The sequence below is a fragment of the Cyprinus carpio genome, chromosome B18 (assembly GCF_018340385.1).
Source record: "Cyprinus carpio isolate SPL01 chromosome B18, ASM1834038v1, whole genome shotgun sequence".
In the NCBI taxonomy this organism is placed as follows: domain Eukaryota; kingdom Metazoa; phylum Chordata; class Actinopteri; order Cypriniformes; family Cyprinidae; genus Cyprinus; species Cyprinus carpio.
In genome coordinates, this window is record NC_056614.1 from 8,456,412 (window position 1) to 8,477,889 (window position 21,478).

General features: G+C 35.5%; 2 protein-coding genes across 4 annotated transcripts; both read right to left on the reverse strand.

Annotated features, from left to right (window-relative positions):
* Positions 1-842: 842 nt before the first annotated feature.
* On the reverse strand, positions 843-14,550 carry LOC109052934 (histone H3-like centromeric protein A). 3 transcript variants are annotated; one of them, XM_042743739.1, is made up of 6 exons: positions 14,425-14,550; positions 14,023-14,166; positions 12,986-12,987; positions 11,966-12,079; positions 11,772-11,846; positions 843-1,362 (listed from the first exon to the last, which is right to left on the reverse strand). In XM_042743739.1, the coding sequence occupies exons 2-6, from the start codon at positions 14,138-14,140 to the stop codon at positions 1,234-1,236; spliced, it is 438 nt and encodes a 145-aa protein (XP_042599673.1). In that variant the 5' UTR covers positions 14,141-14,166; positions 14,425-14,550; the 3' UTR covers positions 843-1,233. The 3 variants fall into 3 exon arrangements, with proteins under 3 accessions (XP_042599673.1, XP_042599674.1, XP_042599672.1); XM_042743740.1 differs by having other exon boundaries at positions 14,431-14,521; XM_042743738.1 differs by having other exon boundaries at positions 14,251-14,484.
* A 1,697-nt stretch (positions 14,551-16,247) lies between these two features.
* On the reverse strand, positions 16,248-21,064 carry LOC109052932 (proteasome subunit beta type-7-like). The gene is made up of 8 exons (XM_042743737.1): positions 20,836-21,064; positions 20,628-20,721; positions 20,242-20,339; positions 20,006-20,146; positions 19,342-19,457; positions 19,115-19,173; positions 17,991-18,142; positions 16,248-16,669 (listed from the first exon to the last, which is right to left on the reverse strand). Exons 1-8 carry the CDS (start codon positions 20,892-20,894, stop codon positions 16,558-16,560), a joined length of 831 nt encoding a protein of 276 aa, XP_042599671.1. The 5' UTR covers positions 20,895-21,064; the 3' UTR covers positions 16,248-16,557.
* Positions 21,065-21,478: the final 414 nt, after the last annotated feature.

The window sequence follows — 21,478 nt, forward strand, 5'->3', positions numbered from 1 at the left end:
GGAACCAAAAATGGTTCTTCCATGGCATCGCTTTAAGAACCTTTTGAAGCACCTTTATTTTTAAGAGTGTAATTAGCTTTTGATAATGTGGTATTTGGGAGTGCGAGGATTTTCAGTTTAACAGGATGTTAGCAATCCATGTTCAAAAACATCAAGAACATAGACAATAGTATATATTATCATTCTAATGCAATTTAAGAACCAAGCTGATTAAAATACTTAAACATTCTGATGATGATTGGCCAAAGAGCTGCCAACACAAACTGCAATAATGCAAATATCGGTTTATTATCAGCAAACATCATCAGAACAAACATCATCTTTGCAACCTTACAACACAAAATAAAATGTTTTATATTACAATTCTAAAAAATGTTAAAAAATTGGTTAAATGTCATCAACGCACTATGATGCCATATGAACATTTGGTTTCTTTGGCCCTATATATGCAACCGTTTGAACATTTGATTGAAGGTCTGAAAACAGATTACATGCCACCAAATATAGAAAGTGTCCATACATTTCTATCTGCACAGTAGTGATGGGAGAAACAAACCTTTTCAAAGCTTTGAATCAATTGAACCAATTGCTTAGCAAAATGATTCACTGTTTCAAAGCGCTCAAAACACCACACACTGGTGACGGTTGCTGGTCAAAACTGTGTAAATGAAACAAAAACTCAGGCTAAAACATGCATAAAAACTGCTTTTTACAAATCCAATACAAATGCTTTCATTAAAGTATAATATATTAAATGGAATCAAAATAATAAAATACCATTAAATATGAAGTGTCTGTATAATGTGTTTTTAAAATAATTATGAAATTATTTAAAATAATTGTCTCTCCTCAACCACCACCAGTGTGCAGCATAAGAGACACAACTCATCCTATTAATTACACAAATGTCTTGTTAAAAATGTCTACAAATTGATCATCAGAGACGATCAATGGTTCGCCACTGCGAATGGTTCGCATGATTCACAGAGATCATCCCCAAAGGCAAACTATTGACTTTTCAAAAGTGTTCGAAACTTCATTTCACATTTTGATACACGCTATGAACTGTTTCAAAACAAATGGTTTCACAAAGGTTTCGAAGCTTCATGAAGCAGTGTTTCAAAAGTGGACATCACTACTGTATAGATCTTGAAGAAGAAGAAGAAAAAGAAGAAGAAGAAGAAGAAGAAGAAGAAGAAGAAAAAGAAAAAAGAAAAAGAAGAAGATCCAACTTCACATGTTTTCAACACCTCTGATTCGCCGGGCGAGTTGTATGTCTCGTGGAAACAATGTCACCCTCTTTGCATGAATGGCACAGAGGTTGGCATCAGAAAACAGACGGACCAAGAATGCTTCTGCAGCCTGAAAGCACATGAAAGAGCCAAGTTATGTACTCTACATGATGACAATAATGTATGTATATGTATATGTATATGTATATATATATATATATATATATATATATATATATATATATATATATATATATATATATATATATATATATATATATATATATATACTGCGATACAAAAATATGACAATGTGAATGGATGCAAGAAATCCATTGTGAGAGTTAATCACAATGTAGATTTAGTTTACTTTTCAATTTAAAGCAGTCTGCCTAGACGCATTACATTTCCACCTATTATTAACATGTATTAACACGCTGTGAACACATGTTCGGATTTGTAAGGACACTCCCTCTATCATCACACACAGAAAAACAAGAAATTCATTGCATAACTGCAGTTAACATGCATAACTGTTTTGTAAGCAACTTAAATAACCAATGTGAAGTCTTGATTTTCCACAAAAAGCAATAAACAAATTCATAAATGGTTCTTAGCTTGTTTTGTCTGTAAAAATGTTTAACATTCATTAGACTTTAAAAAATAACTAATAATCTAATTTAAGTGAAATTAAAACAAGCCTTTATATAAACCTATTGAAATATGTCATATTTACCTGTGCAAGCAGCAAGTATGAAATATACAGAAATTGAATAAGTTATCAAATACAAAATTCTAAATTAAATGAACCAAAGCTACATAAGTTACTGATTTCCTCTTTTGTCTTTTGTTCTTTGACATCACAGCAGCTGGATTATGTTATTTGGCTGCTATAACTTTAAGAGCTGCCGCTGCTGAATGTAACGCGGATCTAATATGCATGCTCAGTTTCCTTTGCGTTTTAATATGAAATGATACAGGCTACAGCGCGAACCACAGTTTTTATGCATGTAACTGAAAAGCATGCGCTCCAAGCACAGTATAGCGGCTGACAGGACAGGAATATTTGTTTTTAACTGACATATGACCTGACAACATCTCATCTGACCGCAGTTCACTGTTGTTCTACTGAAGCTCCTAGTCACCTGTACCATTTCCTCGCTCGTTTGTCTAATGCCTGGTGCTTAGGCAAAGTGGAGTGCACCTCTGAAAAGTCCAGAGGTGGACAAAGTACACAACTCTATTACTTAAGTACAGATACTGCTGGTCAAATATTACTCCATTACAAGTGAAGGTTGTAAAGACCTATTTTAAGTAAAAGTACAGAAGAACTTGCTTTTAAATACCAAAGGTAAATGTTCTGCACTGTTTTATTATGGTTTTAATACCTGCAATACCTCAATACATTACACATACTGAATACACTAGTATCTTTGGACTGAAGAGCTTTTAGAAAGTTAAAAACTTATAGAAATTAAATAAGCAGGTTGAGAAAAATACTTTTTAACACCCCTACCGACCTCCACAAAAGCAGTATGGTAGTGATCTCACACAGCTCTGCCAGTGTTCACACATCTACATGTAGCCATTAATCCACAGAACCGAGCGGACAGTGAAATTGCAGTGAATACAGACTAATAAGAAAAAGGAGAAAAAAATAAATAATAAATAAATCAAACCTGCTTTAAAACCCAGCAAAACAATTTTAGCTGTATAACTTTATAAAAGCAACACTTCCTTAAAAACAAAACAGCAAGATTTTTTTGAGTAAAAATAAAAATAAAAAATGCTCTCTAGTCGCTCTCACTGTAATTTAATGTCATACACAGTATGGGTCTGTGCAGTGCTGCTTCAAGTCAAACACCTGTGTTTTATTAGGAGATGTGCAACAGTTTTTCTGTGGCTTTTTAGGTAATATTTTCATTTACACAATTTAGCAAAATCAGACAATATGGTTTCTAATAAATACCACAATATTAACTTCTTATTATTGAATTATTGCAAATAAATATCAAATTTGCAACTGGTCAGTTTTCAAAACATGCTGAGAAATCACTTCACGTAACACTACAAGACTGATAAGTCATAGGCTGTCTGAAAAATAAGTCACGTTTAAGAGAAGAAGAAAAAAAAAAAAAAAAATCACAGACTGACTTTCAAAGCTGCTACATCATAACGACTTTCTACTTCGAGGAGGTTGATAGAAATGTAGTGGAGTGAAAAGTACGATATTTGTCTTTCAAATGTAATTAAGTTTAAGGCAGATGTTTCAAAAAAAAAAAAAAAAAAAAAAAAAAAAAAAATAATAATAATACTCAAGTAAAGTACATATACTCAAAAAGTGTACTCAAGTACAGTAATCAAGTAAATGTACTTCGTTACCGTCCAACTCTGATGTGGTCGTAAAGACGTTCTCTATCTAAATAAACGCAATTCTTGTCAAAAAAAAATAAAAAATAAATAAAAATAAAAAAGAGTAACAGAAGCTGCAGCTGTGAGTGGGGTGTCCAACCCTAGCTCCTCCCCTGCATCAAATATTTGTAATGCTGTTAAACTGAAAAAATTATTTGCCTGCCTCAATGTGCTAATTTTGACAGCACTACAATAAATATGTAATTAGGGCCAGATATTCGCACATGTAGGGGGCCCAATTACAATAAAAAGAGAATACGATGAAAAGAAACAACACACGAATATATTGCAAAAAACCTTGACCAACATATTGGTTTATTTAAACAATTGCTTGATTACTTGGCTGTGCGCCGCTACAAGAAAACCTTCAATTTGGATGAAAGCAGCAAGGCCATTATTATTAATTATCAAAAGAGACATTAAAGGTAGTAACTATTACTATTAAATTAAAGTAATACTGTCTGTATGTGCAATATAACAGCAGCATAACAGAGTGATGGTAAAACGATAAAGCCGACTAAAAGCTTAATTAATATTATTATTGTTTTGGAGTTAATACTATATAGGGGGAGAATTCTTTTCACAGTAAAAGGTAAATCTGGCTCTGACTATAATGAAAATTAACATAACTGTTTAATAAATGGGGGAAATATCTCTGTGTTCCTGGGACCAGTGTTCACGCTAAGTTTTCTCAACTGCTGGCAATAAAAATGACAGCAGAAAAGAGCGGTCTTAAGTCAGCCCTGTTGAAAAAAAAAAAAAAAACGGCATATGCTGGTTAGGTTTGCTTTGATGCTGGTTTATGCTGGTCCTTTGCTGGTTTATGCTGGTCCTTTTGTTGGTTTATGCTGGTCATGTGCTGGCAAAGGACCAGCATAAACCAGCGTCAAAACATACCTAACCAGCATATGCTGTTTTTTTTTCAGCAGGGAGACCATGTCCATCAGCTGCTTTTCTTGCAGAAAAAATGATAATCATCAAAAAAAAACATTAGTAGGATAAGTAAAGAGTTGTTAATTTTATGGACAAACAGTATGTTTTGTAAACACAATGTCCACAGTTTTTATGGACTGTTTTAAAAATGGTTTGATTTCTTGAACAGCGTAAATGTGCAACAGTGAAATTCACATAAAAACTCAAAACATTTTTTTCTTTAAAAATTTTTATGTGCAGTTTATGCTTTGCTTGTGTGAACTGTAGATTGTTTCTGCCTTAATGTTTTAGTTTTGATATCTTTAAAACCCACCTTCCAAAAATCCCAGTCTGCTCTGATTGGTCAGCCGCCCACAATCTGTTGTGATTGGTCTACTGCTTGGAGTGTTTGTTTCAGAAACAAACAAACAAACAAAAAAAACATTTTGTCCATGTAACATTATACCCAGCCCCACCCAGAACGATCACATATTAGGTGAGAGGCAGTAAGTACAGATCTGGGCCCGTATTAACAAAACATTTTATCTCACCACTAAGAGTTCTCCTAAATAGCAGTTAAAGTTTTTAGCTAAGAGTTTTCTCTTAAAACCTGTTCACAAAGCTGTGGAGACAAACTTTTACTAAGGAATACAGAGAAGTCTAAAGTTCAGAGTAAGCTCAGATCTCATTGCTATGGATGATGTCAGCATGCTTACTAACTATGCCCACAGTGATTGGCTGACATGCAAACATGCAAACCTAAAAGAAAACCAAACCGGATTCAAGAACAGCTGTTACTTCTTGCCCAGCTGGTTAATGAAAACAAGGATATAATCAAAGGAAAATCTGGAGTTGGGATAACCTCCAACACCAAAGGTGATATCTTTTTAAAAGCTCATTATCGTCAATTTTTTCTTAAATGTTTATGTTCAAAGGGCAGATTGCCAGCAACAGATATTTTAAGATAGTTTTTGGCTTGGTCTTAGTGACTTAAGCCTCTGTTACACTTTCCGCGTCTGCTATGGTGCGCGTGACGTAAAAATCGTCATCAGAGAGTGTGCGCGGAGGCTCTGAGCGGATGACCGCGTACCTCCCATTTTTTATGACTGCGCGGACAAGTGCGTGTGGTCAGTAGGCTTCAAAAGCACAATTGCACATGTGCAGACAGTGTGAAGAAGCCCACTGCTACTCAAACCTGTGCAATCCGTTAATAAAAGAATATAAAGACAGCCAGATGTGCAATAATTCTGGGCAATTGTTTGTTCACATGTTTGTTGCAGAGCGGACCATCAGTGTACGCTTTCGGAAGTATAAATGGAAGAAGTTCGCGTCCGCGCTGTCCGTGTATGCGTCCGGATTGCTCATGCGGAAAGTATAACAGAGCTGTTCTGTAATTATTAAAAGTTTATTCATTCTGAACGTGTCGCGTGTCCATATTTCACCAAATGAGACACTGCACTCCCTTGGGTCCGCAGCAACACACCCGCCACGCATGAAGTTGATTGGATGGACAGTTCTTGATATAACAAAAGTGCAAACAGACAGACAGACACACAGAGATTCCTGCCTTTCTTAGACAGAAGAATATGTTCTGCCTCTCCAGCCGAAGCTTCGAATATTCAGTGTTGATTAATATCGAAGATTCGAAGCTCAAAAAAAAAAAAAAAAAAAAAAAAAGGTATTCGGATCAGCCCTAGTTTCTACAGGGGTGCTAAGAGCCCTCAAATCAATGCAAGAGCACTGTCAGGTAAAACTACAGTATTATAATGGCATATTGGTAATGTATTTGGTACCCGCTTATAGGGCCTGTTTACACCTGGTCATTTCATGCGTTTTCGCTGATCGGATAGTGGTCTGATTTATTAAAACGTTTTCATTTACACTTTGCTCACATAAATGTGAAAAGTAGTTGTTTGTCCTACTGTTTTATTGAAGATGATTGTGTGTTGACCGTCTGCGTCTTACTTTCAGTTTCATTCACGGAAGTTTAAGCGTCGGCTTGCTGAAGAGATGCTCAGCTGCTGGTCCGCAGCAATGCGTGTTGCATAAGCGCAATCTGACTGATGTCATAAAGCCTACAGCTACCACACTCTCACACGTTAATTATTTTAACATTTTGGGAGGAGTAAAATTTACATATGTGGTTTCAACAAACAGATTAGGGATGTAACGATTAGTGGTTTGATGATAAATCATGATAAAATTACCCACGGTTAGTATTACCGTTTCATATTTGAATTATCATTAAAACTGTATTAGATTACGCGATTTGAACAACTCACGATACAAAAAATACTGTCCAGCATAAAGTTTTAAGTAACAGTCTCATCTAGACATCATTGGTAATGTTATTGTTTTAGTGATTGTGCAAACAAAAAGTAATTTTATTCGTTGTTTGTTGATTTTTAAATATAAAACTTGGTAGGTATATGTGTTGGTACTTTTTGAACATTTCCAGCACATTTTAACAATACTGTGATAATATTGGTAACCGTGATAATTTTGGTCACTATAATCGTGATAAGAAATTTTCATACCGTTACATCCCTAAAACAGATGCATTTACACTTGTCCAGATTAATATGGAATGCGGCCAAGACCACCTCCTGAAGTGGTTTGAGCAATCAGATTTATATCCGTCTTGAATTCATTTTGGAGGGCGTTTACACCTGGGGCCTCATTTATAACCGTTGCATACGCACAAAACGTGACCTGAAAGAGGCGTACGCCACTTCCTACTCAAAAGATGGGATTTATAAAAACAAACTTGATGGGAAAATTTGGGCACCTGCATGCAAACTCTGACCCATGCGTATACGCACATTTTTGCTACATTGAGCAAAACAATTAAGTATTTTAAACTCTGCTTTAATTTTGATATAAACAATTAGATTAAAAATGACATTCAATAATGGAGATGAGCACTGAGATTGCATAAAGTCATTATGCAGAAGTTAAAGATTATATGAATAGACATTTGTAATGGATGCACTATATTTTTGATGACTTTTCCTGTGGTATGCTATGTTTTAATGACAGGGAGGAGTGCTAGGCGCACAATAATTCCTCCTTAAACTAAACTGCAGATCTCATGTTATGAGCAAATATTTTTAGTGAGAACAAGGAAATGATGTGCACTTCAATATTATGGGAGACACTGCTGGATTTGATGGATGAACGGTCCATCGGCAGGTTTTTAGCAGGTCCAATGACAATACTGTACAACTATTGCTGCACAGAGATGTTGAAGTGTGCAGGCAGACTCCTGTGATATTTGAAGGATAGAATTTAAACGGTCAGATTTGCACGTTTCATTTTTTAAAAATTTCATCAGTGGCGCAGCGAGTCAGACAACTGCATTTTGTAAAATATGAGTAGACCAAACTAACCTATATAAATACCCTAAAACATACATGTACATTATCAGCAAAATGGCATAAATTTAATTTATTTAAAACAATTAAAATAGCCTACTATTTGGTCAATGTAAAAGAATGGATCAACTCTTTTCTAAAATTTTCTCTTAAAAGTATTTTATACAATTATGTTTTTATGGATTTTTTTATATATTTATTCTAAAACATAACAAGGATACTGGATGATTTTAGCAATGTAAATTGTATGGCAGAAATGGCATTTATAGTCCTTATCTCCTTAATGTCTTGTACCTTTAACGGTGTTAAATATGGTGTCACGTGGATGAGAATATGCACGGAAATAATATGCAGATGAGGTTATGAATAGTAAAACTAGGCGTTGTAAGCTCTATACATGGTGATTTCGGGGAGAAGACTGGATGGATTTTTGTGCAGGTTCTGGCGTACCAATGGAGAATCTAGCTTTCGTGCGTACATACACTTTTAGGATGAATTCTATGTAAAGATTTATAAATGAGGCCCCTGGTCTTTTCACGATTGGATAGCTATCCGATCAGAAAAAATGCATGAAGTGACCAGGTGTAAACAGGCCCATAGACTGTTTCTTTCAAATGCTGCTATGTGCATTTGTGTTCGCGCTCTGAAAGTGAAAGAGGTTTCTATTCACAATGTAGCCAATTATGCACATAAACACAATCGCCAATTAGAGGTGTTTAAGTTAATCAGAATCCACTCAGTCCAAGAATGTATTCAGTGTGAGATCCTGCATGCTTGGGTATCCTCTCCTTACAACCAGCAAAGTGCAAATACAATGCAAGTAAGATGTACATTATGCATTGTAGTAGTAGCTGCTTTGATTTTGCTCACTTTCTAAATACTAAAAAGTCACAATTTGAATAAAAGTTTTGGGGGAAACTTTTATTAATCAACCTTCTTAAAAATATTGATACAATAGCAACGGATAGGATGAAAAGCATAAAAAAGTGCAGTAGTCTTGTTAATTATTCACTTTTTTTCTGCATTTACACTGCAGTTTGAAAGTTACAAGTTAACATTACCTATTAGCACAAAAATAAAATAATGAATGAGTTACTGGGGGGTTTTGCTGTGGTGCTGCAATTGGTACAGAACTAATTATGTAAAACTATACAGGTGCATCTCAATAAATTAGAATGTCATGGAAAAGTTAATTTATTTCAGTAATTCAACTCAAATTGTGAAACTCATGTATTAAATAAATGCAGTGCACACAGACTGAAGTAGTTTAAGTCTTTGGTTCTTTTAATTGTGATGATTTTGGCTCACGTTTAAGAAAAACCCACCAATTCACTATCTCAACGAATTAGAATACACTGACATGCCAATCAGCTAATCAACTCAAAACACCTGCAAAGGTTTCCTGAGACTTCAAAATGGTCTCTCAGTTTGGTTCACTAGGCTACACAATCATGGGGCAGTCTGCTGATCTGACAGTTGTCCAGAAGACAATCATTGACACCCTTCACAAGGAGGGTAAGCCACAAACATTCATTGCCAAAGAAGCTGGCTGTTCACAGAGTGCTGTATCCAAGCATGTTAACAGAAAGTTGAGTGGAAGGAAAAAGTGTGAAAGAAAAAGATGCAGAACCAACCGAGAGAACTGCAGCCTTATGAGGATTATCAAGCAAAATCGATTCAAGAATTTGAGTGAACTTCACAAGGAATGGACTGAGGCTGGGGTCAAGGCATCAAGAACCACCACAAACAGACGTGGAATTTGGCTACAGTTGTCGTATTCCTCTTGTTAAGCCACTCCTGAACCATAGACAACGTCAGAGGCGTCTTAAGCCTGGCTCACACTACAGGATTTTTAGCCCGATTTAGCCCCAATTTTCCCCTCCCGAAAATCGTAGCAAACATCTTGTCGATCCCGATGTTCGGCGTGGATTATCTGGTAATGTGAGGCGTTCACCAATCTAATCTTGCACCTCCCGATCTGCTTGCACACAAATCGGGACAGCCCCGATTAATATCAAACATGTTTGATTACGTCAGTACTTTCACATCCAATGCGCAAAAAAAAAAAAAAAAAAAAAAAAAAAAAACGCAAAACAACTGATGTACGGCTCCGTTGGATAGTGGAGACAGAGGAAACTGTTTCTTGACATTTTGTAATAACACGACAGTCTGTATAATGTGTCGAAAACGCATCACAACCGTAAGGAGAAAGAGAAGTGCTGGAGTAAAATCGCCTCAGTTTTGAATGCACCGGGTGAGTGCAGAAAGCTGCTAGCACGCTAGCTAACATATGTAAACAAATATCAGTGACGAACTGCTGCGTGAGATCACGTGAGGCGCTCCCACTGGCATGATAATCTTAATGACATCTTGCAGTGTGTGATGCGCCACGATGTTCAAATCTTGTAGTGTGTGCATGTTTAAGATTTGAGGGAAGATAATCTGTAAAAATTCTCCTAGTGTGTGTGCTGCAGCCAGATTTCATAATCGGTTAGGATTTTAAAAATCCTGTTGTGTGAGCTCGGCTTTACCTGGGCTAAGGAGAAGAAGAACTGGACTGTTGCCCAGTGGTCCAAAGTCCTCTTTTCAGATGAGAGCAAGTTTTGTATTTCATTTGGAAACAAATGTCCTAGAGTCTGGAGGAAGGGTGGAGAAGCTCATAGCCCAAGCTGCTTAGAGTCCAGTGTTAAGTTTCCACAGTCTGTGATGATTTGGGGTGCAATGTCATCTGCTGGTTTTGGTCCATTGTGTTTTTGAAAACCGAAGTCACTGCACCCGTTTACCAAGAAATTTTGGAGCACTTATGCTTCCTTCTGCTGACCAGCTTTTTGAAGATGCTGATTTCATTTTCCAGCAGGATTTGGCACCTGCCCACACTGCCAAAAGCACCAAAAGTTGGTTAAATGACCATGGTGTTGGTGTGCTTGACTGGCCAGCAAACTCACCAGACCTGAATCTATGGGGTATTGTCAAGAGGATTATTGAGAAACAAGAGACCAAAAAATGCAGATGAGCTGAAGGCCACTGTCAAAGAAACCTGGGCTTCCATACCACCTCAGCAGTGCCACAAACTGATCACCTCCATGCCACACCGAATTGAGGCAGTAATTAAAGCAAAAGGAGCCCCTACCAAGTATTGAGCACATGTACAGTAAATGAACATACTTTCCAGAAGGCCAACAATTCACTAAAAATGTTTTTTTTTTTTTTTTTATTGGTCTTATGAAGTATTCTAATTTGTTGAGTAAATTGGTGGGTTTTTGTTAAATGTGAGCCAAAATCATCACAATTAAAAGAACCAAAGACTTAAACTACTTCAGTCTTTGTGCACTGCATTTATTTAATACATGAGTTTCACAATTTGAGTTGAATTACTGAAATAAATGAACTTTTCTACAACATTCTAACTTATTGTGATGCCCCTGTATTACCAGTGCACCAGATTTCTTATACTGTGGGTCCATCTAGTGGACAACTTTACTATTACAGATTTCACCTTTTAGTTGAAAGGAAATTACAATAATGAGAATTATTACAGTGACTTTTTTTTGTTTGTTTTACCTTTGTTTTAATGGCCTAAAATATGCTTCCTTCTCAAAAATAAATAAAAAAATAAAAAGCTTTAATATTTTAATCTTTTTCATTTTTTTGATTTAAGAACTGCACATTTTTTGATATTCACCTTCATACATAATAAAAATACCAAAGACGCACATTTTTATAGTTAATTTAAAAGTTCTCCACTGTGTGTATTGCGCTGTGATGTAGAGTTAAGCAGCGGAACTCTTCATTTTATAATACAATGTGAATGCAAAATAAATCCTTTTTAATTGTCACCTACCTCCTGTAAAGCCATTAGAGCATATCCCTGCCACATCATCTGTTCTCGACTAAATGTCTGACACACCTCTCGAACCTGTCAGGAGGAAAAAATAATGTTTACATCGATTAAACAGCTTGCTCATGTTTCAAATTATTAAGTGTCAAAAGGTCTGTCTGAAGTGGTTATTGAAGGATGCACTGAAGCAGTAGTACCAGCCGTGAAAATGGGGCCTTGCGCAGCAACAGATCAGTAGACTTCTGATATCTGCGTATCTCCATGAGAGCCCGAGTGCCAGGGCGAAACCTGTGTTTCTTGCGTGGGGACGCCTAGTACAGAAAGCACATAAACGGTAGACATTTAGCTAATACTCTGGCATACAGTTCACTTTGTACATGTTCAGCTTACCTGAAGAGTATTGCAGAAACAGTAGACATTCTCAACAGAGCTCTGAATCTGTGAGTTACTATGAAAACAGATGCTAAAAAGATTTAGGGTAGAGCGGGGAAATCACCCTCCTACTGTTTAAGAAAAAAAGCCTGTTGTTTTTTTAGAACATCACAGTTATATGATATGAGAATAGTAAGGCCTGTAGATAGGAAGTAGTGAGTGACTAGTGACGTGACATACAGCCAAGTATGGTGACCCATACTCAGAATTCGTGCTCTGCATTTAATCCATCCAAAGTGCACACACACAGCAGTGAACACACACACACACCGTGAACACACACCCAGAGCAGTGGGCAGCCATTTATGCTGTGGCACCCGGGGAGCAGTTCGGGGTTCAGTGCCTTGCTCAAAGTATGCGTTATATAAGAAAAATATAATTATGTTTTCACAATGATATTATTATTTTTTTCCAAGCCTAGTCTGTTTGGTAAAACAGGGGGCGTGAATGAATTACTATAGTTACCCTGTTCTGAACATCAAATCCTTTGTTTTTCCATCAGGTGTATTCTAAGGCTGATGATACCCGGGGCAACTTTTAGAGCATATGTTGCCATCAACGGGCAACCAAGGGTGTTTACCAAATAAGCCAGGCTTATTTCAGTTAGTCTGACTTATTTTGAACCAAATCAACTGACAATAAGTCAGACTAACTGAAATAAACCTGGCTTATTTGGTAAATTGTTTTCCAAAACAGGCCCTAGGTGAGACACAGGGCGCACCACTGATTTAAAGTATCCAGAGAGAAATTTGTTACCCATTCTCAATGGTACAGTGCCCAAGCACTTCTTCTGCCACTTATTTGTATATATTGCTCTGTCTGTGTCCGTTCTGCCTATGGTCACTAAAGTAACTCAAAATTTCAGTGCCCGCCACGTATGTCTATGTCTGTTTATGTCCTGTTATTGTCACTTTATGTCTGAGCCTCGTCACAAGCATTTCAATGTTTTCAGTTTTCCCCAGTGTTAACTATGCAAATTATATATAAATGCCTCTTGACTTGACTCAAGCAACATTGCTCAAGTTGCCCTGTGTATAATCAGCCTAACTAGTTGATTGAATAAAAATATTTGGACTTTCTTCTCAAAAAGACCTCAAAATAGCATCAGGTAGCTAGTTAGGTAGCCAGTTAGCATCAGCTAACAAAATTTTGTAATTCATAATTATAGATTATATTCTTCTTAATCCTAAACTAAAACTGCCTGTACTCTGATTTGCTATTAATGCTATACATATATTAGACTGGGTACAAATGTAATTTTTGTTAAAAATCTAGTAACATGAAAACTATTTTGTAAATTTCCTACTGTACATGTCAAAACTTAATTTTTGATTAGTAATATGCATTGCTAAGAACTTCACTGGACAACTTTAAATGCGATTTTCTCAAGATTTAGATTTTTTTTTTGCACCCTCAGATTCCAGATTTATCTATGGCAAATATTGTCCTATCCTAACAAACCATACATCAACAAAAAGCTCGTTTATTTAAAAAAATTGACCCTTATGACTGGTTTTGTGGTCCAGGGTCGCAGATGTAAATTTTCTAAATGCAAACCTCTTTTTTTTTAGATTCACACTTTAAATGAAAATGTATTTTGAATCTATTGAATTCTCTACAAACTTAAAAGCAATAAGAACAAGGCTTTGCTTGGCACTTCCTCTGGACTGAAAGACTGAATGACCCTAGACTGTTGTTGTATTGTTATGATTTGACAATAATGACAATTGTTATTGTTTTTTCAAGCATTCAATAAAAAACATTAAGTGCACATGCATGACGCACACAGCTAAGAGAAGGACGCCGAAGGGAGCGAGTTTACCGGAGGGTCCGCTGGTGCGCCGGGCTCTGGAGGTTGACGGTGTTGGCCGCGGCTCTGGAGGAGATCTGCGCCTGGGGGTCGACGGCTTTCGCCTGTGAGCTGATTTATTATGCCGCATGGCCACACAATATCAGATCAACAGTGCTAGACAGCAACACACCAAAAACGACTGTTAGTCGCGTATGAACGGATACTAATCACAGTTACATTACTCTCTTATACACTCACGTTAAATATCGGAAAACGTATTCTCCAATTCAAATAACGTTACAAAACTATTAAAATTGAATGCAAAACGACTGCGCGACGACAGACACTTTCTCTCTCTATTCCTGGGCCTATATTTCGCGAGGTCGACAAATTTCAGGCAATCAAAGCTCACAAAACCAGCGCATTATTTACCAATACCGTAGCTTTGAGTTCTTCGATCACGCACGAATTCAAACAATGCTGCACGCTGCCAAAACAGTTCCCTGGCCAATGAGGGAGCCCATAGCGCATGACGTCACGAAGAGACATTTGATTAGGCCACCCCTATTTACTTATTTTAAAGGGATGTTTACTACAGCATGTACTGCTGTACTGCCAAGTACCAGTAATGAAGTTGAATATATATATTGGTTCCCTTTCAAAGCAATAAAATGAGAGTTAGAATCAAAGAGCGATGGAAATGGGTGGGCTTTAGCGCAAAAAGCTTATCCATATGGTTATTGTTACTTTTCTCAGCGCTGGTCCAGGTGCACCAATCATAGTTGTCTCTAATCGGTTTGCTAAGGACATTTAGTGAAGATTTCTGGCCCTTTGGGGACATTTAAAATATCAGATTACAACACAATTTCAGTTTCTCTTACAGTTTCTCCAATAACACAAAAAAAAAGCGTTTCAGTGAAGGATTCGGCTTTCTGAGCACCCTGGAGGAAGAACAACAGTTTCATGGAAAACAGTAGAAATAATCATAGAAATTTGTTTTGTTGATTAAATTTATATATTATCGTGTCACCTTTGGTTCAAAGTGCAGATATATTTATTGTTTGTTTGTGTCAATGTTATTTAATCCCAAAGGTTGACATGCTGTCATGACAGTTTTAGACTGAAGGTTGAATGGTCAAAATTGGTTATATTTTACACAGAATTATATGAAAGTGAAAAAGTACTTGAAAATCTTGAATTCATTAACATTATTACATCCAAAACATTATTACTAATAAACATTATAATGTAACATTATTACAACGGCCATTTATTTCATTTCAACATTTCATCATCTTCATCAAAATACTGATTACAGATTTAAAGCTAAAAGGTATATTATTGGTACTTGATTACTTTAAAAATCATGATCACCTGAGATGTCAGCATATGGTCACAATTTTGAACAGTGGGAAAACACACAGCCTCGTTGTTAGGTGATTGATTGAATCCTTTATACATTAATTACTTATTCCTCATAATTGCATTCATTTAAAAATATGCTTTAATGCTCAGACTTGTCTGAACTTCATCCTCACTCCACCTGGACTTCATCCTGTTATACATCTGACCAGCACATATTCAACAAGTGTTATTATATACCAAAGCAAAGGGAATGCAAAATTGCTGCTTTACAACATTGCAGGTGATTAAATGAACCCTAAAATGAAGACAATCTCTTATCTTCTTCTTATAAAGACAAAATCCCTTGAACTAACACAATTCAATTAAACAACAATAAGAAAATGTGAAGGTACTGTAAATAAGTTAATCCATTAACATAAATTATTATATGACTAAACTGAGTAATTAAATAATTTAATATTATTAAATTAATTAAAAAAGAAAAAGAAAAAAAACAGATCAGAGTCATTCACATCACAGATAGGTTGCTGAGAATCCTTAGATACTTCATTCTAAAGTTTGCAATGTTATAATGGGTCTTGACTGATTTTAAGCTTCCTACTGGTAACAGCTGTGACCAAAAATAAATCTCATGCTTTCACTAACTAAAAAATAATGGATATAATAATATATTCACTTACAGTAGCTGGAAAAATGGCATTAAATGGATTAAGTGTTGTTTCAGTTTGGGAATAACATAATGGGACATTTCTCATCATGTTGAAATATGTGGCTATACATTTTATTTTTATTTTTATACAACTATAAAACCTTTTATTGATTAATATTCATCAATGTGAACTAGTAGTATAATTTCCCCTTTGCATACAACAAATGAATATTTAACTCAGTTAGTTTAAAGAAATGTCAATTTTATTACATGAACTGTAAAACTACACAAATATCTTTTATCTGATAGGTTAATGACAGGTGTAAGGAAATGTCTCATTCAGCATCCGTCAGGTCTCTTCAATATTTTACAATGTTTGCAAAACAGTTTTGAGCAGCTCAAATGCAAATAACTGAATACAGGCGAAAGGTACAAAACATTTTCAAACCACAAAGAAAAAATACGCTTTCCCTAATCTCAATTTTTAAACTACACACATACAGTATCCCTCATATTTTCCAATGAGTGAAGCAAAGAATATACTTCATGTCTCATTCTGTGTCCATCACTTGGACAGATTCATCCACAACATCCAGCGGTAATGGAGTCACTGTTTTTGTGAGCACAGCAGTAGTGCCTGGCTTGTATCTGTACGTACCCCCCCTGGTTCATTGGAAGAAAGAGAGAATATTTAGCTGAGTCTTAAGATATTTTCTTAAAACATATATATAGCTGTAAACTGAAGGTTATTAAAAGACCATGGCAGTTATGTATAGAACTTTTTTTTTTGTTATAGAGCTGGATGAGAGTTGATCAGGGGTATAATCCAGAAATTATGAATTTTTTATAAGGTTCTTTTTGATATCCAGCATCTGAGTATGAAAGCGCCTCCTCCTCTTGTACGTAATTAAACCTATGATGGTTGAGTGCATAGCAAGTGTCCAGCGTTCATTTAATTTTCTCATTTAAATAAGTAAAACAAAATCAATCAAGTTACAGTTTTGAAGGGCATGTTTTCTCTTTGGAATTTATACAAAAATGGCATCGAATAGTGCAAAGTACACAAATAGAGCACTGCAGGGATGATGTGTTTTTGTAAGCCAAACCCCCGGAAACAAATTACCATCTTAGCACTTCTGGTTCCATCATCCCAAAGTCAATGGGTTTTCTAAATGTGTTTTTGGTTAAATGCCTAAAAAATTGGTCTGTGGTTAACATAAGCTTTATGTATTTTCAAATTGTATTCTATGACATAAAATATATCAATAATACCCCTTTGTGACTTTTTAAAAGCTTTTACTTTTCTTGAAAAAGGTGGTTGTTAACAATTGTTTAAATGGGACTAGAGGTTGTCATGCACATTAAATATTATGCTGAACAGGAAAACTTTCTAGTCCGCTTTCACAGTCTCACTGTGTTTATTATCACACTCTTGCAAACAATTATAAGTCAAAATTTGAGAGAAAATGATTAAAAAAAAATTGAAATGGTGGTCACAGAGCTTATTTTCTGAAGAAATCCAAAAGCCAACAGAAAAATACAATTGGGTTTTGTAATTGGAACCAGGTTGATGCTAACTTCAGGGTTGGCCTACAAAAGTATGTCATCACTGCAGCTATCTATTGGGACCCCCCTTGTGTGTAAACGCCAGTGAAGGCTAAGTCACACTGCACAGACAAACAGCATCAAACAAGTTTGTTGGGTTTTGTCTTATCAGTGTGTTACCCTGTCTGTGACTGTTGGCATCAGTCAGGGTTTGATTTCACCAAAGTGAACATTCAGTGTTTGTCAGCGTTTTGATGGCCAACTTGTTTGTTGGTGTTTGTCAGTGTGGTGTGAACTGCCCATCAGAAAGACCACTAATTTGTGGTTTATGTGACGGCAAATTGACCCTGCTTTCTGGAATGCACCCCCCCCCCCCTCCCCACAACCCCAGGACAATGTGTAAATGGAAAAAAATATGATGGTTGTCTATATATCTCACCTCATTCCTTTCTGAACAGGCTGGTCATATCCTCTCAGATAGTCCACAGTTTTGTCTGTGATCACACACAGGTCTACATTGCTGCCGGAACCCAGATCACAGAAGATGCCTGCGGTGATGGCATCTCTCACCAGCTGCTTTGCTTCCTCCAGTTTCATTCCCAAGGGTTTATGTAGAAGTGGGTTTGGAAAGAACAAACATAGAACATGAGTTTTAGAACTTGGATTAAAAAAGCACATTCAGGACAAAAATTGGATTGATTAAATATTTATTAATTTATTTATTTTTGCAGAATATAATAGAAAATGGGAATAATATACATATGTGTGTATGTATGTATGCAACATTTCCCCCATATATAATTTTTTTTTTTGGGGGGGGGGGGGTATTTTAAAATATGTTTATCATAAATATACTGTAAATCAGTAGTTTTATATTGTACTGTTCCATTATTCACCATTATTCAGTGTATTGTAGTTAATTTCAAATAAAAAATAATAAATTAAAAATACATTCTTTTACCTATATGAATAGGAAAATACCAGAACCAAGTCCACTAAAAATGTAATTACAGTGTCATAGAAAGTTTGCAGTATTATAGAAAGTGATCATATTTGCCATTACAGTACATTCTGTCATGTTCACATTTTAATAATTTGCTTTTAGACATTCAGTGTCAGGTTACTGAATACAACTGGCTCTCGTGTGCCATGTGAATGGACATGCTGTGGCAAGTTTAAATATATAGTGCAAATGCGTTTTTAAAGCCACAGTATGGCTGGGGGAAGATTTCAGCAAATAACAAATAGTCTGTTCCTTACACAAAGCTGACTTTAATACTGCACACAGGTCATATGGATTACATTTTAGGATACTTTAAGGTGATTTTTTGTTATTATTTTTTAGCTTAAACGGCTCCATGGTCATTATATGCAATCATTGTGAACATTATTCAAAACTTTTTTTCTGTGTTCCATGGAGAACAATTAAAACATGTTTCTAAATCAATTTTAAAATACATAGAATGTTTTAATATTTTATCAGTCCACATATCCCCTTTACAACTACAATAACATAGTTATTAATAAAATATTAATAAGAATGTCTATAAACACTTGTCTGACCTCCATGTTTGGCTTGTAACGATCCTCAAATACAGAAATGGCAGAAGCTGCTCCAGACCCTGAAATATATGTTTTTGCTAAATAAGGCCAGGTGGTGAAAACAGTGTTGTTTTTTTTTTTTTTTTTTTTTTTTTTTTTTTTTTTTTTTTTTTTTTTTTTTTAAAGATTTAGCATTTTGCAGGATTGTGTTCATTCAAAGAAAGGAGGTAAGGAAAAAGCAACTGTACCCATGGTAAGGAAAGGCAGCTTATCATAGGAACCATGAGGGTAGATGCTATAGAGCTGTGGGCCGTTAACATCCACACCTCCCACAATTAGAGAAGAACCAATGTGCCCCTGATACCTACAACAATGGGAAACAATCAGGCCTAGTCCTAAAACTATTCTGAAGTAGTCTTTTAAGATAAACAAACATGTGATCCTGGACCAAAAAACAGTCATAAAGGTAAATTTTTGGAAACTAAGATTTGTACATTAACTGAAAGCTGAATAAATAATCTTTCCATTGATGCATAGGACAATATTTGGCCAAGATACAACTATTAGAAAATCTAAATATTGAGAAAATTGCATTTAAAGTTGTCCAAATGAAGTTCTTAGAAATGCTAATCATATATTTTGTTTTGATATATTAATGGTACGAAATTTACTAAATATCTTTATGAAACACAATCTTTACTTAATATCCTAATTATTTTTGGCATAAAAGAAAAATCAATAATTTTGTCCCATACAATGTATTGTTGGCTATTGCTACAAATATACCCGTGCTACTTATTTGTGCTCCAGGGTGACATATTATCAGTTAACTAGAAAGCAATAATTTAAAGACAGAATGATGTATCAATCATTCAGTCAAATGAATTGAACTATATGGCAAACCTCCTTCACCTAAACAGCATCTGTTTGAGCTGTCGAGTCACCATGGCAACAAGAGGAGGCCGTCCTGTGCTGAGTGAGTGCAGTTCCACGTTTGATGACATCATCTGAGTAGTGACATCAGCATCCGCCGCAACACCTGCACCGCAGCAACTTTAGTGGAGAGAGGAAAACATACCAGGCAATGTAAAGAAAGTTTCAGACAGAGACTTGAACTCTAATGATGAGCAACCAAGGAACTGACTTACTAGATTTTGGGAGCTATGTAATGGATTTTCATGCAGTTTTTATCAGCTACGACCATATCATCTGTGGCTCTGGTGTCTGCACCTAAAATCACTCCATCCTATAAAAGAAAATGCATTTTATTTTTTTATTTCTTTCAATTAAATATTATACACCATTTTATTAATTTATTATTGCAGAATTTATTTACAATCAATCGATAACATAACAACTTTATAGAATTTTTTTTCCACCTCACTTTATTTTGATTTTCTCCCCCTCAGCAGTTTACACCATAAAATTTCAAAAACAGAATGACTGAAGAATGATAGGATGATTGATGACATGTCTATGACCTTAGGCTTAGTTAAATATTCACTCGGTAAAAAATAAATTTGATAAAACAGACTTTGAATATTAGCCCAGCTATGGTGGTGCCAGTCTTTCGGGCGTTTGGCGCACTGTAGCCTTTCTCTGACAAGTTTGCTTCAAGAACAGCATTTCTGTGAAAGCATATAAACATCACAAACATAACAGCATGCATATAAGTAGGCTACTTAGCAATCAATGTAAATTGTATTTTATGTCTTGATCACGTTGTCATTACGATGTCTCACCTGCGTGTGTTCTCAAAAGAGAATCCTCCGGTCGGTGTCTTTGTCGATATGTTTAACATCTTTCACCTGCACTGTATAATATCTAACGTTATAGCTCTAACAATCAGTCTGGAGTAAAGCGCTTTCTAAATACCGCTTTTGAACGTTTACACTCCTCGCTTTACACAAAGAGTCGGTGCGTCAGCGCTTTTAACGCCCAAAACTGCAGAAGATCCTTCTTTCACTTTTACTTCTGACACATGATCGCTTCTCGGTCATTCAGTCGAACGAATCGGTTACTGGACGGTAAAGGGTTGTTTGTTAGTGCGTGAAAATATGCCTAATTTATTATAGGCTTTAAAAGTGTTTTTGTGTGTAAAAAAAAAAATTAAATAAATAAATAATATATATTAAATATTAAAAAAAAAAATGTAATCCACACACACACACACACACACACACACACACATATATATATATATATATATATATATATATATATATATATATATATATATATATATATATATATACAGGTCCTTCTAAAAAAAATTAGCATATTGTGATAAAAGTTCATTATTTTCCATAATGTAATGATATAAAAATTAAACTTTCATATATTTTAGATTTATTGCACACCAACTGAAATATTTCAGGTCTTTTA

What these genes read in the sequence shown, in the direction of transcription:
- LOC109052934 (XM_042743739.1), bottom strand. Translation starts at nt 14,140, where the DNA reads ATGCGGCATAATAAATCAGCTCACAGGCGAAAGCCGTCGACCCCCAGG. An exon ending in AGGCCCCATTTTCACGGCTG is followed by an intron (nt 11,847 to 11,965) that starts GTACTACTGCTT and finishes TCCTCCTGACAG; the next exon opens with GTTCGAGAGGTGTGTCAGAC. An exon ending in CTCTAATGGCTTTACAGGAG is followed by an intron (nt 1,363 to 11,771) that starts GTAGGTGACAAT and finishes ATGTGCTTTCAG; the next exon opens with GCTGCAGAAGCATTCTTGGT.
- LOC109052932 (XM_042743737.1), bottom strand. Translation starts at nt 20,894, where the DNA reads ATGTTAAACATATCGACAAAGACACCGACCGGAGGATTCTCTTTTGAG. An exon ending in GTTACAAGCCAAACATGGAG is followed by an intron (nt 18,143 to 19,114) that starts GTCAGACAAGTG and finishes TTGGGAATGAAA; the next exon opens with CTGGAGGAAGCAAAGCAGCT. An exon ending in CCTGTTCAGAAAGGAATGAG is followed by an intron (nt 16,670 to 17,990) that starts GTGAGATATATA and finishes CCAATGAACCAG; the next exon opens with GGGGGGTACGTACAGATACA.